General features: G+C 37.4%; 1 protein-coding gene across 1 annotated transcript in view; it reads right to left on the bottom strand.

Moving 5' to 3' along the window:
• Positions 1 to 16,392, bottom strand: part of LOC146001931 (uncharacterized) — a 33,887-nt gene that overhangs the window by 2,947 nt on the left and 14,548 nt on the right. Inside the window, exons 11-15 of the mRNA XM_083139651.1 lie at positions 14,831 to 14,866; positions 6,694 to 6,729; positions 3,782 to 3,820; positions 3,554 to 3,589; positions 1,325 to 1,360 (exon numbers count right to left, since the gene is read on the bottom strand). Of these exons, the coding sequence (XP_082995777.1) occupies positions 1,325 to 1,360; positions 3,554 to 3,589; positions 3,782 to 3,820; positions 6,694 to 6,729; positions 14,831 to 14,866 (183 nt within the window). The remainder of the gene's footprint in view (positions 1 to 1,324; positions 1,361 to 3,553; positions 3,590 to 3,781; positions 3,821 to 6,693; positions 6,730 to 14,830; positions 14,867 to 16,392) is intronic.

Below are 16,392 nucleotides of genomic sequence, written 5' to 3'. Positions count from 1 at the left end.
AAGAGTGCTCATATTGGTACAAACCCCAGTGTGTTTGTGGTATTCCACAATTCTGATGAAACCAAATTATGTTAAGCTATTGTGCTTGCCTATCTGGCATTATGAAATTTTCCACATCAACATGGCAGTTGGTATTCAGAATTAGTGTTTTAACCAGCAATGTCCTCACAAAATTGCAGTCCAATAATTCCAAATGTCCTCCACACAACTTTCTGAGGAAGCTCGTTGAGCAGTCATCTCATGATCTTGCCACTGGTGTTCTGAGTTGAAGTCTCAACTGTCCTTTCATCAATTTCATCCAATGATCTGGAGGTAGAAAAATACAGGGTGCCTAGTCGCCATAGCACCTGAAAATTTTCACCTGGTACCTGAATTTTCAAATACAGTTCTACCGTAAAAACACTTTTTTAAAATAATTTATGTTCACTTTTGGAAATTTCCATTACATTTCTTCTTTATAAATAAATAGTACAGTATATATTTTTTCATGGTTTTGATTTTTCTGTATTACATGTATCATTAAATCAAAATTATAAATTTTTACTATTGCTATCTGAATTTTAAAATCTGCATCAATATGGTAGGAGTCGGCCACATATTAGAATGTATTGCATAGTTTTTTGTGCTGTTACTGGTAGAGCCTTTGGGAAGGCCACTCTGCACAGGAATTAATTACTTTTTATCCAATCTTGTATTAATCAACATATTAATATAATTAAGCCTTGTTTTCATATTAAAAACACTAAGATTGCTGACCAAGGCAGTTTATTAGGGTATAAAAACAGTTAGCAAACATGTAACATTTCAACCCTGTATCAGGGTCTTCCGCAGATGAAGAACTAAACTAAAATGATGAAATACACACACAGAAAGATTATGTGTATATAATCTTTCTGTGTGTGTTTCATCATTTTAATAGTTCTTCGTCTGAGGAAGACCCTGATACAGGGTTGAAACATTACATGTTAAGTGTTTTTATATCTTAATAAACTGCCTTGGTCAGCAATCTTAGTGTTTCAACATATTAAATGTTTTAAGCTCACATTTCTTTATCTTAGTTGGATATGTAGCTTTCTTAGCCCATATTTGAAAAAAAAAATGTGGTGCTCTATATATTTTTAGTTTTTTCTTCCACTGAAATGATCATTCATCTTCACTGTCACAGTTAGTCAAAAGTGACAGACACAACACAAAGAAAATGAATACAAAAAAACAAGAACATTACCATTCACAGCAACTTTTGAAAGGTAAATGTAAAATATGGTTTTAGCTCAACCTCGTTTGCATAATTTATCAATAGAATATGAAAAGTAATTTAACGTACCATATAATTCTTGTTTGTCCTCCTTGACATCATATCCTGTAAAATATATGTATGTGAATTTACATATACATGAAACATAACCTGACAAAGCCATGCTGATCAAATTGAAACATTTCTTTTTAAAAATTGTGTTAGATTTCTTATTTTATGCCTACAGCACCATGCATGATTCTAGCATTTACAAGTACTAAATGGTCAATATGAAATTTTAACTGATAAGAATAAAGTGCTGATGCAAAAATTACCCATACTGATAGCTAGTATTCTACTGATTCCATATAAAATGGAAAACAATTCATGTAGAAAATAAATAGTTCATTAACCTCCTTAATAAGATATGAAATGAAGTTTGCCTTAATGAAAGAAACTGCGTAGTTAGAAATTTACTAAACCATGGCGTGTGTGCGTGTGTGTATGAATGGAATGTGTATATTTATATAAGAAATAAGACAATATAATTGGTTCACTCAATTACAGTCTCTTTATGGAAGTATGTATGTCAGTAATTTTATATAGATTTATAATTATAGAAATTGTGTTTGAATTTTAGTAATTTGGCATCACTTTTCTGCCACATTTGGCTACTCTCAATAATCATCAGGGTGATGGCGTTCTTTGTGAGTGTCCCTTCATCAATTTCCTCATATCATCACTCATCCTTATCATTGCAATTAGCCAAAAGTGACTGATAATTGACACTAAATAACAAAAATCAAATCAAATCAAATCGAGCATGGAAACTTTGGTGGTGAGATCAAATTTGGACGACTTAAAATTCTCAACCACTGAGCAGGCTGTAGAAATACAGGGTTTTTCACTCACTCTTGGCCTCATGCTTCTCATACATGAAGATATGTCCATAGCAAATTTCATTACATTTATGACCAATAGTTCGATTTTTATAAATGAAAATCGTGGGCCTAGAGCAAGTGTAGTAGTTGATAGTTATGACCCCTTTGGCTTGCAAAGCCAGAGACCCTCAACTCCATTTGACATGATTTGGAGGAAATGAGTAAAATATGTCTTGCATTTGTCTACACCTTTAAATAATAAGTTAGGAAGACATAAACTCATCATAGGCATATATAAAATAGAGAGGATTTAAGGAGTTACACCTTAGCAGGGCAGAATACATATCAGTACTTCATTTGCACTGGAAAATGGAAAATTAATAAAGTTGTTATGTTGTAAAGTTTTTTATTTGGTAGGCCCTGTTATCTAAATCATGTTTTTCTAGTTGTACTAGAACCTGACTTATTTATAGTAAATATAGATAAAATTAAGTAAACCAGTGGACAAAGTTAAAGAAAGCCAGACCTTAGCTTGTTCATAATCTTCATGACATGTTAAGAGGCATGTGGCCACTGGTCCCTTTGATGGTGTCAATTCTTGTGAGGACACCCATGGCCACCACTATCGTATCGTACCTTCAGTTACCTGGAAACTAAAGACTGGCTTGCCTCCTTGGGTAACATACTCTCGGTACTGGGATCGATTTTCTGGGGTGTTTGAGCTGGATCCTATTTATACATTAATACTAAATAATGGTGAGCCTCGATAGAGATGAAAACACAACTTTAAAAGAACTTTAAAGGACTCTCACACGCAAATGCATTTTACATCGTCAAGATTGGATCTGGCACATATTTGGATATGAAAGTAAGGATTCTTACCAGTCTCAGCAATAAATGTGAATCTCCTCAGATCTCCCTATACCTCCTTCACCAACATTTCTCCATTCCCGAATCCCCCTGGACTCTCCTCTCCCCTCTTTCCACATAACAATCCCCAGTTATGCAGGTGTCATCCTTCCTACCTGCCCATTTCCTGCTTCTCCTCCTCAGTAAATTCAACTCGGCAATCTGACATAAGCATTCCATGAATATTTCATGACTGCACTGCTTGCTAACTGTCTGCGAGTAATGACATATTTTATATTACTAAATTTCCTCTTCCTGATTATCAATGATTATCCTTCCTTTCCTTTTACACATAATTATCATCTCTTTATGCTATCTAGCCCTGAGCTGTGTTCCCCTATCCATTTGTTGGGAGAAGTACATGAGGTATTCTTCAGTTTCTGATCTTTCCCAGGAAATAAACTTTCTTTAATTACCTACAGTACGTCTGCTTCTCCACACAACACACAAGAGTAAACTTATTCTCTAAAATGTATAATACATTCTGGAATTTTCAGAAATTAACTTGCAAAATTTAACTTTGACCTACCTTCTAATTCTCCAATTTTCACCTTCTCGTTGAATACTATTAGAAAAGAAATCAAACCTTTCAGTATTCATTTCATCAAAATTCATGATTAGATCAGATTAGAATGTAGAAAAGAAATTAATTTTGAAAACAAATATAACATGTATAAAAGTTGATTCAATTTGTAATGTCAAATCTTAACAAAATACGTTACAGAATTAAAATATTTTAAAGAGAAAGTGCACTTACCTTGTTCAATCTTTTCCCGTACTTGTGCAGCAACATTATCTTAAATGAAATAGAAATATTTAAATATATAGATATGTGTCCAGAATGTGTAATGCCAAAGTATAATTTTCAAATGGAGTGTACAAAATGTCTCGGACATTTGCCCAAACAAGTTGAATATATATATATTTTTAAACAGTCCTCATCGCAAATCTTCTAGACAGTTGTCAATGGTTTTAAAACAGGGATGGGTAACACTGTTAGAAAACTAATATTTGTATTTTTTAGTTGCCTCATTTTATTTACACTCAAAATATTTCAGTAATGCTTTCGCTACTTCTTTAGTGATGCTATGATACTATTTACAGGAGGATACTTAGAAGTGAAAATTATGTGTCTGAGTTGATTTCAAGTTTTGGAATTGACCATTCAATTATTGTTTTTGATTATTTTTTCAATACAACCAAACAGTGTGTAATGTTTGGTGTTTTTAGATAATGTGTCAACAATGCAGTATATAGATGAAATCATGTGATGCTGGGTATCATCACTACTCACATATCAAGCACAAAGGAAGTTTCTCTATTTGACATGTTTCAACATGTAAATTTTCTACGAGGGGTGATCAAAATGTTGTAGAATATGAGGAGAAAAAATCTTCGATGAACTGAAGTATTATTATTTTCAACACAATCCCCTTGCAACATTTTCCCAGCACTCGTGAAGGGTTCTGATTCCACGAGGAAAAAGTTTTTGGTCATACACTGCAAATCAATCATCCACAGCATTATAATGTCATCGTCAGATTCAAATCTTTTCCCACAGAGCTCTTCCTTCAGGTGGTTAAGCAGGGAAAAGTCACCAAGGGCTAGATGTGGTGTGGTGGGGTGGGTGTGGTAATAATTTGAATCCTGCATCAGCTATTACAACTTTGGCAACAGCAGATGTGCATACTGGAGCACTGTCTTGGTGGAACAGCACTCCCTTTCACAACTTCCCACATCGTTCGCTCTTAATTTCTTTGTGCAATTTTGCTATTAGGTATGCACAGTAGTTCCCTGTAAATGTCTATGAATGCTGAAAGTTCTTCAGAATCCCAGAAAACACTAGGCATGACTTTGGAAGATGATCATGTTAAACGGAACTTCTTGAGCACAGGACGTGAGGCTGTTTCCAGGTCATGCTTTGATGTTTATGTCAGGATCGCAGTGATGAACCTACATTGTATTCCCATAGTAACATATCTGCACAAAAACTTTCTGGATCCTGCTGAAACATTTTCAAGAGTGACTCTAAAATCATCACATGGCCTGATTGTGGACACCCATCAGACAGAGATTTTTTCCATCTCTAGGTGTTCCGTCAATGTTGCTTGTGCCTTACTAAATGAAATACCCAGACTCTACTACATGCCCAATGGTCACTTGCCTTTCTGCCATCACAATTTGTTCCACTTTGATAATCAATTCTACAGTGCCTGATGTTGATGGGCAACCTGAACAGGGGTGCTTCCATGGAAGAATGCTGCTGCAAATTTTGCAACTTTGGAATAATAATCCTTTTGAATGCGTGCTTCAAACACAAATATTTGATTAGGGTTCAAACTTTGTTTTCCTCCATTCTTGGAATTTGGGCTGACATCTTTCAGAATCCAGCTAATTTGAAACAGGAAAAAACAATCAATATGAAATTGGGGATGAACACTTGTAGTGTAAGGTGTAAAACTACCATTTGATTTACCTCACACATCATTCTATGAATTTTTTGATTGCCCCTCATATTTAGAATAATTCGTGAAGGAAAAATAATTTAGTGAAGGAAGAAAGTACATACAATCACTCAATTTTCTAAGAATGTTAGGTAATAAGTACAGGACACTAAATATATAGATGCTTCCCTGATGGTTCAGTGGCATCTTCATCACCTTGTAATCAAGGGATCCCGGGTTCGATACCCAGTAGAGGCACATAGTGGTTCGTATCCCACTTAAAAATGTAGGTCTAGTCCCAATTAGCCCTACTGTGCATAAAGTGGACTTAAAACACCAACTCAATCAATCAATTCTCTGGTGTCTAGACTCATGGGACTTGAGTATATAGAAGTTACAAATGTGTACATTCAAGGGGTCCCGGGTTTGATATCTGATCAAGGCACATAGTGGTTTGTATCCCAATTTAAAATGTAGGTCCAGTCCCGAATAGCTTTACTGTGCATAAAGTTGACTTAAAACACCAACTCTATCAACCAATTCTCTGCCATCTAGACCCATGGGACTTGAGTATATAGAAGTTACAAATGTGTTCATTCAAGGGGTCCCGGGTTCGATACCTGATGGAGGCACATGCTGGTTCGGATCTCACTTTAAACTGTAGGTCCAGTCCTGATTAGCCCTACTGTGCATTAAGTGAACTTAAAAGTTTGTATTTTTGACAATGTTTTGGAGCAGCTGATGATTTTGTATGTCTTTCTTTCATCATGTATTTCTACATGCTTTATGAAATTCCATTTCTGTCATCCTACATAATTCGTTACAAGCGTAGCTTTGACATCAGGGTAGCTCTGTGCGTTGCAGCTAAGCATTCAATATTCACTAGCATTCTCAGTGTACTAGACAAACATCTTCTGTGTATAGAACTGTATTATACATATTTTAATTTTCTTAACAATGACAATCCATGAAAATAAGAAACTAATAAAATTACTAACATTAAATCACATTTGCACTTACAATAATAACTCGTAAAGTATGACAAAGATTTTTTAAATCCACTTTGTGCACAGAAGGGATAATCGAGACTAGACCTACAGTTTAAAGTAAGATCTGAACCACTAAGTGCCTCCACTGGGTGACATAAAGTGACAACATTACCACTACTCCATCAGGGAAGCTAACTTGTAAAGTAACAATCCATTATATCTTTTGTTAAACTTACCTAATATATTATCTAACGGGCCCTCCATCTTTATTACTGAAATTAAATAAAGATTTATGTTAATTTTATTTATTTATTTATTTATTTATTTCGTCTTCTTTTACATGGCGAAGTTAAGGCTGTGGAGCCTTTTCTTCCACTTGACCATGTTTACAAAAAAAATTGAATATGAAATAATTAAAACATTGAAAAAAAAGGAAGAAAAAAAATATATAAAAAATTACAGAGAAATAAAAAATACAAAGAGAAATTACATATAAGAAAGGTAATCTAACCTATAGATACGGACACACACACTCACACACACACATACATATCTTTGCCCTTACACACGTACAAGCAAATACATAACACTACACTTACTTAAGCACAGTCCAATATTACACATACTTAAAACACAGTCCAAAACGGTATACTTTGACGATAATTCATCTTAACTATTACTCTAATTCATTTTAGTGCCTTACGTCCTTCTATTATTCTCTGCACCTGCCATATTAATAGGGAAATCAAACATTTAATTTTCATTGTATAATATGTGTAACTTTAACAATTTTTTGAACGTCACAATTGAGGAAGAGACATGAATTTCAGGTGGCAACTTGTTCCAAAGGCCTGCTGAGGTAACAGTAAAAGAATTTGCATAAAAGTTGGATTTGTGGAGTGGAATGGACAGCAGAGACCTTTCGCGCGATCTGGTGTTGTGGCTGTGAAAGTCGGAAAGATGTTGAAATCGGTTATAGAGATATTGCGGGTCTTTTATTTGGAGGATTTTGTACAGTAAAGTTAACTTATGAAAATTACGTTTATCGCTTAATTTAAGCCACTCGACCTTCGCAAAGTACGATGTCAAATGGTCTGAATATTTTAGGTCGAAAACGAAATGAATGCAGGCATTTTGAATTCGCTGCAGTCGTTTAGCTTGCTCGTGATTGACATCCAAGAAAGCAATGTCGCAATAGTCAACAATGGGAAATACAAGAGACTGGACCAGTTTAATTTTTATGCGTTCAGGGAGGAAGTTTTTGAGCCGATAGAGTGAATGCAATGCACCGAAAGCTCTTCTAGATACAGAGTTAACTTGCTCTGCCCAGGTGAGATGTTGGTTGAGTATCACACCCAGATTCTTAACAGTAGTGGAGAAGGGCAGATGAATATCATTTATGTTGAGTCTAGGGAGGCTAGATTTATCTATTTTGCTCAAAATTCTAGGGGAACCTACAAGAATACACTGGGTTTTAGTCGGGTTTAGATGTAAGCCATGGTGTGCAGACCAAGTACTTATTTGTTTAAGGTCATTGTTCACAATTTCTATTGCATGCAGTATTTCTTGCGGGGGGAAAGAGAAATATAACTGAAAATCGTCGGCATAGATATGGTATTTACAGCCGTTAAGCACCGTCGGGAGGTCGTTTATATACAGAGCAAATAAGAGGGGGCCGAGTACGGTGCCTTGAGGGACACCACATGGAATGTTTTTCCACGACGATTTTCCATATAGGTCAACGACACATTGTCGACGTTCTTGTAGATAGGAGCAGAACCAATTAACCGCGGAGTCGGAAAAATTGAAAATCGATGATAATTTAGCGAGTAGAATTTCATGATCAATTGTCTGAAAAGCTTTTGTAAAGTCTAGAAGTACCAGAATCGTAAGTTGTTTATTGTCCATGGCTAGCCTCATGTCATCGGTTACATTGACAAGAGCCGTGCAAGTGCTGTGGTTACTTCGAAAGCCAGACTGAAGAGGATCTATTAGATTATTTCGCGTTAGAAAGTCCCGGGTTTGATCGCTAACCAGATGCTCTAGGGCTTTAGACAAGGCTGGGAGGATGCTGATTGGTCGGTAATCGTTGACGTTTATTATGTTGTTTGTTTTAGGTATAGGGCGTACCAGGGCGAGTTTCCAAGACGAGGGAAATGCGCCGGTAATTAAAGAAAAATTAAAAATATGAGTGATAGGAGCAAGTACGTGGTAGAGAATTTTTTTAACCATGAGGATAGAAATTTCATCTACTCCTACGGCCGATGACTTTATCTTCTGTAACGATTTTCTGACCTGTTCCGGCGAAAAATAAGAAAAACAAAATTTTGGAGCAGTTGTGGAGCGTGTTTCAATGTTACGAATCGTTTCGTGTTTCACATTATCATCGACGATCGGAAGATCACAAAAGTGATCGTTCAATACTTCCGGTGGAAATTTATTCACGGATTCGTGGTTTCTCCGTTTCCCAACTCCCAGTATTTTCAATTTTTTCCAGAGGACGTCAGGTTTGCTTTCGTATGTTAGTAGTTCAGACGCGAATCGACGCTTTGATTTTCGTACTTCCTGGGTGCAACGGTTCCTCAGAATTCTGTAATTTTCAAAGATGGATGTGTTATAATCACCGACCTTGATCGCCTTCCTATATTTGGTGTACGCTTTGTCACGCATCGCCATAAGCCGGTGCAACTCGTCCGTCAGCCAGGGAGCAGGGGGACGCGAAACACGCTTCTTCCTGACTGGAGCATGTTTATTGTACAATTGGAGGATAAAGGTATTTAACAATAAGACTTGCTCATCCACTGTAGGTAACGTACTGATTAAATGCCATGGTACAAGGGCAGCGTCTTCATTTAGGCGGGCTTCGTTAATGTTTTTGAGGTCTCTATATGAAACTTGTTTTGCTTTGTATTTAGGAATGCGAAGATAATAGCACACGTAAATTAAATTGTGGTAGGAAATTCCAGGCACTGGTATTTGGCCATGGCACGTTACACGATTTTCGTCAGAAACCAAGATGACGTCAAGCCACTAGTCGGAAGTGGCCGTGTGGTGGGTTGGATCTAAATGGCAAATGGAAAGATTTAAAGCAGAGAACGTATCACGGAATTCTATAACCTTTTCTTTTTTGCTACATAGGTCGGTATTCATATCTCCCAGAACGATCGTGTGTGAATATTTTGGTAGAAAGTTTGCAACGTTGTTCTCGAAGTTATCAAGGCGAGTGCAAGGTGGACGATAGACTACCGCCAGGAGGAGTTTTTGTTGACAGATACTGATTTCGAGGATTATATATTCCGATGAACCTTCATAGGCATCGGGCGACTTTGAGAGAATTTTGGCAGGGACGTCCTCGCGCAAATAAATTGCCACTCCCCCTCCCCTCTTTCCGATTCTGTCTTTCCTAAATAAACGAAATCCCGTAAGATGCACCAGATCGTCCGAAAGACTCTCCTTCAACCATGTTTCCGAGACCAGTAAGGCATGTACGTCTTTGTTTATTTGAATTATATTTTCTACTTCTAGGAAATGAGCGAGAATACTTTGCGCGTTGATATGAATTGCGTTAAAGCTGCCGGGTGTAAGATTCAGCTGCGGCCCAGAATATGGATAAACCGTTTCCGTTTGTAGCGCTGCAGTTGAGTAGGAAAGGCCATTGTTGCTGTTTGTTGAAGAGGTACAAATGTTGCAAAGTTGGTTGAAAAAGTTTGACGTCGGCGTTGCCGAATTTACAGTACACAAATCGTCTCTATCAGCCATAATATTTCTTACGGTTTTTAAAAGTGCTGACAAATGGATGGAAAGCACTCATTTTAAACGAGATTACATATATAATTAGTTTAAAAAAGATTTGACTTACCATAAAAGTAGCGTTGATGAAAGGCAGGTGCAGTGAACACAGAAATAACACACTTCCATTAGATTTAAATTTAAAGACACTCAAATGGACGGAACGTATGCACAAGGAAGAAAAATTGATACGCAAAGAAAAAATAGTTTCACGCGCTTGTACACAATAAAAACACATAACACACAACACACACACAATTGCATTATTTAAACATACACTCATGAATCCTTATTGCAAATTTACTTTTCATCCCGCATTTATTTCATGTTGTCAAGTACCGCTAGTGTTGTGACGGATACTTTTCGGCCAGTCGGTAAGAGGATGATAATTCTTCCATCTTGGGTCCACACGTTCCGTTGGCCGTGGCGGTTTTTTGCCCTCCGCAACACATCTTGTCGCACGGACGTCAGGGATTCGGTAATGAGCAGCTTCGTCCCTTTCAGAGATTTCTTCCGCCTCCAAACTTCGTCCCTGGTGCGGTAGCTGGTCAGACGAAAGATGATAGGCCTCCTTCCTTCACGGACGGCATCGGCGGCGGTTCTTCTTTGAGGGCCAAGGCGGTGAGATCTTTCGATGTGCTCCAGGGTGATGTGTTGTAGGTTTAGATTCTGGTGGAGAACGTCAAGTACCAGGGAGTCTGTATTTTCGTTTGATCTTTCAGGAATTCCATGCAGGAGGAGGCAGTTTCTCCGAGAGTACATTTCGAGGTCGTCGATTCTGATGGCATTTTCTGCCGCTTCCTTCCTTAAAATCTGCAGGTCGGACTTCACAACTTTGAATGTGTCTTCAACCTCCTCCTTGAATTTCTTGAAGGAAGCGCAGAGATCTTGCAACGGTGTAACGGCGCTGCTGTCCACGCTGTTAGGGGCTGGCTGCTGCTCGACGATCTCTTGCAGGCGGCTCTCGAAGTCCCGTAGCATCGACTCCACACCGTCTACCCGAGTTGAAACTGTATTGATAGATGGCTTCGACATTGTAATCTTTGATTATTCAATTCCTGGTATCACAACACTTCACGACGCTTATACAAATAGTTGCAAGTTGCCGGCGAGTGGAATATATAAAGTTCTAGATATAAATATCTCAATGAGCCAGGCTAAATTCGGGAGAAATTGCGGAGCTCCAACTGTGAAACTTGGTCCCTTACATTGAAAGAGGAACATAAATTGAGAGTATTTGAAAATAAGATCCTTAGGAAAATATTTGGACCTAAAAGGGATGAGGAGACAGGTGAGTGGAGAAGGTTACATAATTTAGAACTACATAATTTGTACTCATTTCCAGATATTATTAGAATAATTAAATCAAGAAGACTTAGGTGGGCAGGCCATGTGGCACGAATGGGAGAGAAAAGAGGAGTTTACAGGATTCTTGTTGGGAAACCAGATGGTAAGAGACCTGTAGGAAGGCCAAGACGAAGATGGAGGGACAATGTTGAGATGGACCTAAAGGAAATCAGTAGGGATGGAAAAGAGTATATAGATCTTGCTCAAGATAGGGACTGATGGAAGGCCTGTGTTGCTGCAGCCATGAACCTTCGGGTTTAAGAAGGCTAGAGAGTTAGTTAGTTAGTTAATTTTGTAACTTTTTATGTATTGTATTTTACAGATAAGATCAGGTAATAGAACAGAGCCGTCAGATTTATTCCTTATGCAATAGGAAGTCATTCCTTTATATTTTCCCTAAAAATTGAACACATACCAAGAGCTTAAATAATAACTTAATCAATTGTAATCTTCCAGCTTCAACACACACATTTAATTGTTCAGATTAGTAATTTCCACAATATTTTTCTTCCATATCAAACCTCATTTGTACAAGCCGATAGTCGATTTTTATTAGATTGAAGGAACCCTGATCAAACTTGAAAATAGCCTTCCTGTTTTTCAAGAAACTATTAAAAAATAAATGTAATGCCCTACTACAAATGTCTTCTTATATTATCATATATTATATAAACAGTACATTGATTATTTTGTAACATGTAAAATGTCAACAATTTCTCATTTGCATCATCAGGTCCAATGTGGTTGGAATGGTAAAAAAAAACTTGTGTTAGTGATTACATAGCTTGCTGAATCAGTTCCAAGATTGATGAAAAGATTCTCTTGGGCTATCGACCAGTTGAGTCGTGGAAAGGATTTCAAGCTTTGTAGAGCTAATGTAACTCTGATCTTCAAGGTGGAAGTAGAAGTGAATTCTGCCCTGAAGATGAGAGTGATGTTAGCTCTTTAAAGCCTGGAATCCTTTCCACAACTCACCTTGTCGATATCTCAATAGAATCTTTTCATTATTTGTCACCAAGAAAGCTTCGAGACTTAGTACACTTCCTAGAATTAAGGATGGGCTGCAAAGTGGTAATTAATGTCGACTAATAGGGGATGAATAGGCGAATGTTCATCTTTGGCAAAAGGAACAAACATATGCCTACGAATTTAAGTAGTCGAATTATAAAATACCAATTTATTCCCACATCTCTAATAACTTGTACAACGACAGACAGTTTCATGTTTAGTTGCTGGGTTGGTATAATTTACCTGGGATGAGTGAGGACCTTCTCCTGAAATGGATGCTATTCCGTTGCCGGCTCTAATTCAACTCCTCTACTCTCGTTCTTCCTTTTCCTCCAAAACTTCCGATCATTCACCTCTCTACGTCAACACCCTTATCACATCTTGCACTCACACCATTCCACATTCTATCTTGTGCTGACACTTACACTTCCTCATTCCTCATTCTTTCCTAATACATCACAACTTACTTTAGTTCTAAGATTGTTAATTGTTGACAAAATACATACCACAGTTTACAGGGCTTCTGTTTTTATAGCATATTTTTGACATTGATCACTTGACGTTACTGTCTTCATACTATATTTTCTTTACTGTTGATGTCCAGGTGTTCTAAAACTCCACTAGGTCTGACAATACAAATAAAAAGTTTGTGAAGCATTACCTATTGTAAAATATTCAATGTGCTGTTTATAATGGTGAAAAATAATATATTTTCCAGCACAAGGCATAAGATGTTTCTGGTGTCAAGCTTTCATACATTTTTCTTAGGGCTAAGTCGATGCCAAGTTATTGGTATTGGCCGATACCAGTGGTTGGAATTTATTCACAGATACAGACTGAAACTTTTCTGGATTATGTGTATGTCACAGGACTTGCGAAAATGCCGCGTGGCATTTTGCAGTTTAATTATCCTGCAAATAGTGAAAAATTTGACATTTTCATTGTGTGGAAAATAAGATTTTGTGATTAAATTATTGCTAGCTTAATACGAGGCACATTTCAAAAGAAAGGGCCAATATTTTATAGGAAACAAGAAAGTACGTTTAGCAACATTGTATTATTGGTTAGAAACATGTACATATTCACTTCATTTTTCAACGTAGTCACCATTATTTTCCATGCACTTTCTGTACCGTGGCACAAGCTTTTTTATACCCTGTGCATAAAAGTTTGCCACATGGGAGTTCAGCCAATTCAACACTTGTCATTTTCAACACCTCAGTTTCTTCAAATCGTTGAGACGAAAGCCACTTTTTTAGGTGCAGGAAGAGGTAAAAGTCACTTGGCGCAAGATCCAGACTATACAGGGGGTGATCAAAAAGTTCCCATTCGAACTTCCGAATCGTCTGAACAGTGAGGGCAGCAGTGTGTGGTCTGGCGTCATGGAGAAGCACAATTCCTGAATGCAACATTCCACGTCGTCAGTTTTGTATGATACGTCTGAGTTTGGAAAGTGTTTCACAGTATGCTTGCAATGTGATTGTTTTCCCCGGTTCTAGGTAATCCACCAAAAGCACGACCTGTTGGTTTCAGAACACAGTTGTCATCATTTTTCGTGCAAATGGAGCTTGCTTGAACTTTTTCGCCTTTAGTGAATCATGGATATTAGTATGACCTTCTTTGAATGTGCGACACCTTTCCTTCACTCATTATACTGTCACCATACACTTCACACAATTCTCGATGAATTTGAGGAACATTTTGTCCTTTGGCGTGGAGAAATCGAATCACAGAATGGACCTCGCACCTGACGGGATTGTGTATGCACACAGCCATTTTAACATGCTCCAACACACACGATAACGAAAAGCTGACTAGCGAAAGTATGGTTGCTGGGTAGCCAATGGACCAAGTGATGTTATTGCACAGGCGCGATCCGATCGCTGTTGCCAGTCGGTTCTTATAAAACATCGCCACTTTTTTTTTTTTTTTTAAATGCGCCTCGTATATCAGAGCACTTCTTTGAATGTTTAAAAACTAAAGCTGGTATATTGATGATGTAATTGCAGTTAAATACTTATATATTAATATTTATCAATGTTTTGTACAATTTATAATTTTTACAATTTTCAAGTGTGTGTATCGACATTGGTGAGAATCAGTAATACTGTCAGCATTAATATCAGCATGTGTTCAAAGTTGCATCAGCTGAGCCCTAATATTTCAATATTTTCTTGGTACAGGTTGTACACTATACATTCCTTTTATTGTATATGCAACTTCACTTACCAAATTCCAGTGATCCAACAATTTGCTTGTGTTGTTCTAAGAGAAGAAGAAAAAGATATTGTAATTGTAATTCACACATGGTGAAAAACTGAGGACAGCAGTTATAGTTACTAGAACTATCAAATATAGGTAGTGGTTGCTGCTACAATTGTTTTAAGCATTGCCATTGGCAGGTAGCTTTGTGGGGTCTCACTTATCGGACACAACTTAAACACCATTGGTGGTTAGGTTAGGCATGTTGGATTTGCTTCTCTTAGAAGAAGAAGATGACGAAAAATAGTTGTAGCAGCAATACCAACCTAAAATTCAGGATAAGTAAACAAGAATTAAACAACTTTACGCAGTTATTATGACGTTACTATTTATGATAGAAAATCAGACAAGGCATCAATACAAAGAAGAACCCTGGATGTTTTACTCACATGACTCACATTGTAAAGATTCAAGATGAACCACGTGTAACGTGGAAAAGATTCAAACGATAATCAAGTACTTGCTATGCATGAGACAGCAAGTCGTTGTCAACAGTTTTGAAGGCACTAACAATTCACAGTTGTAACTTTGACAAATCTTTCGGAAGGGTGATACATATGCATTACTACCGAAACGCATGCGGAAATGTCTTTGCACCATTGTGATTGAATCAGTTCTTGATAGCTCCAACACACAATACGCCTTCTACTGGTCATTAGCCATTTTGTGACACTGGCGATCATCGCAGAGCATCAGCTAAGCAGAATAAGCCCGCTAAGTGAGAATAAAACTTCCAGAGTTTTTCTTTATATTGATGCCTTGTCTGATTTTCTATCATAAATAGTAACGTCATATTAACTGTGTAAAGTTGTTTCATTCTTTTTTACTTACCCTGTATAAAAGGATCATCTATCAGGCCCATGCTGAAAAAGAGAGAGAGAGAGAGAGTGAGACAAAGAAAGAGAGAGAGAGAGAGAGAGAGAGAGAGAGAGAGAGAGAGAGAGAGAGAGTGAGTGGGATTGAAGCAGCTGAAGTGTTATGGGTAAAACAAGGAAAGTGTAGGAAGGATATTGAAAAAAATGAAAAGCTGCAGATTAGCACATAGCCATGAAGCAGAGAAACTAGTACTCAATTTTATCCGCAAAGCTGTTTTTTTCTTTTTCGATTAATTTCAGTGGCCACTGCCACCATCCTCGTTGGAACTTGCTGTACTGTTGCTTGGCGTGCGTCTTTTGTTTGTAGTTCAAACAGCTTCGCGGATAAAAGTGAGTACTAGTTTCTCCGTATTTATATACTACCATGTCTCTCTTTTACCAATTATGAAAATCTATGGGCATGTTAGAATAAAGTCTGACTAAGAGAATGACTGAACTGAGACTACAAGAAAATCAAGAGTAATGTCGAGAGAGAAGTGGTCTCTCTGCTGGCTAAGTGGGTCGTGATCTTATCACCAATGCACCCTGGTATTGGCATGGATGTTTTTTTGCGTGTGTCCTATCATAACTTTCATCCTCAACATCTCAATTAGCCAACACAGTGACTTAACCAGAGGGGTGGGAGGGATGGTCGCCACTTCCAGCGAGTCAACT

The sequence above is a fragment of the Lepisma saccharinum genome, chromosome 18, assembly GCF_977018435.1.
Source record: "Lepisma saccharinum chromosome 18, izLepSacc3.1, whole genome shotgun sequence".
Taxonomy (NCBI): domain Eukaryota; kingdom Metazoa; phylum Arthropoda; class Insecta; order Zygentoma; family Lepismatidae; genus Lepisma; species Lepisma saccharinum.
The sequence above is the reverse complement of the archived record's forward strand: the minus strand, read 5'-3'. Positions and strand labels throughout refer to the sequence as shown.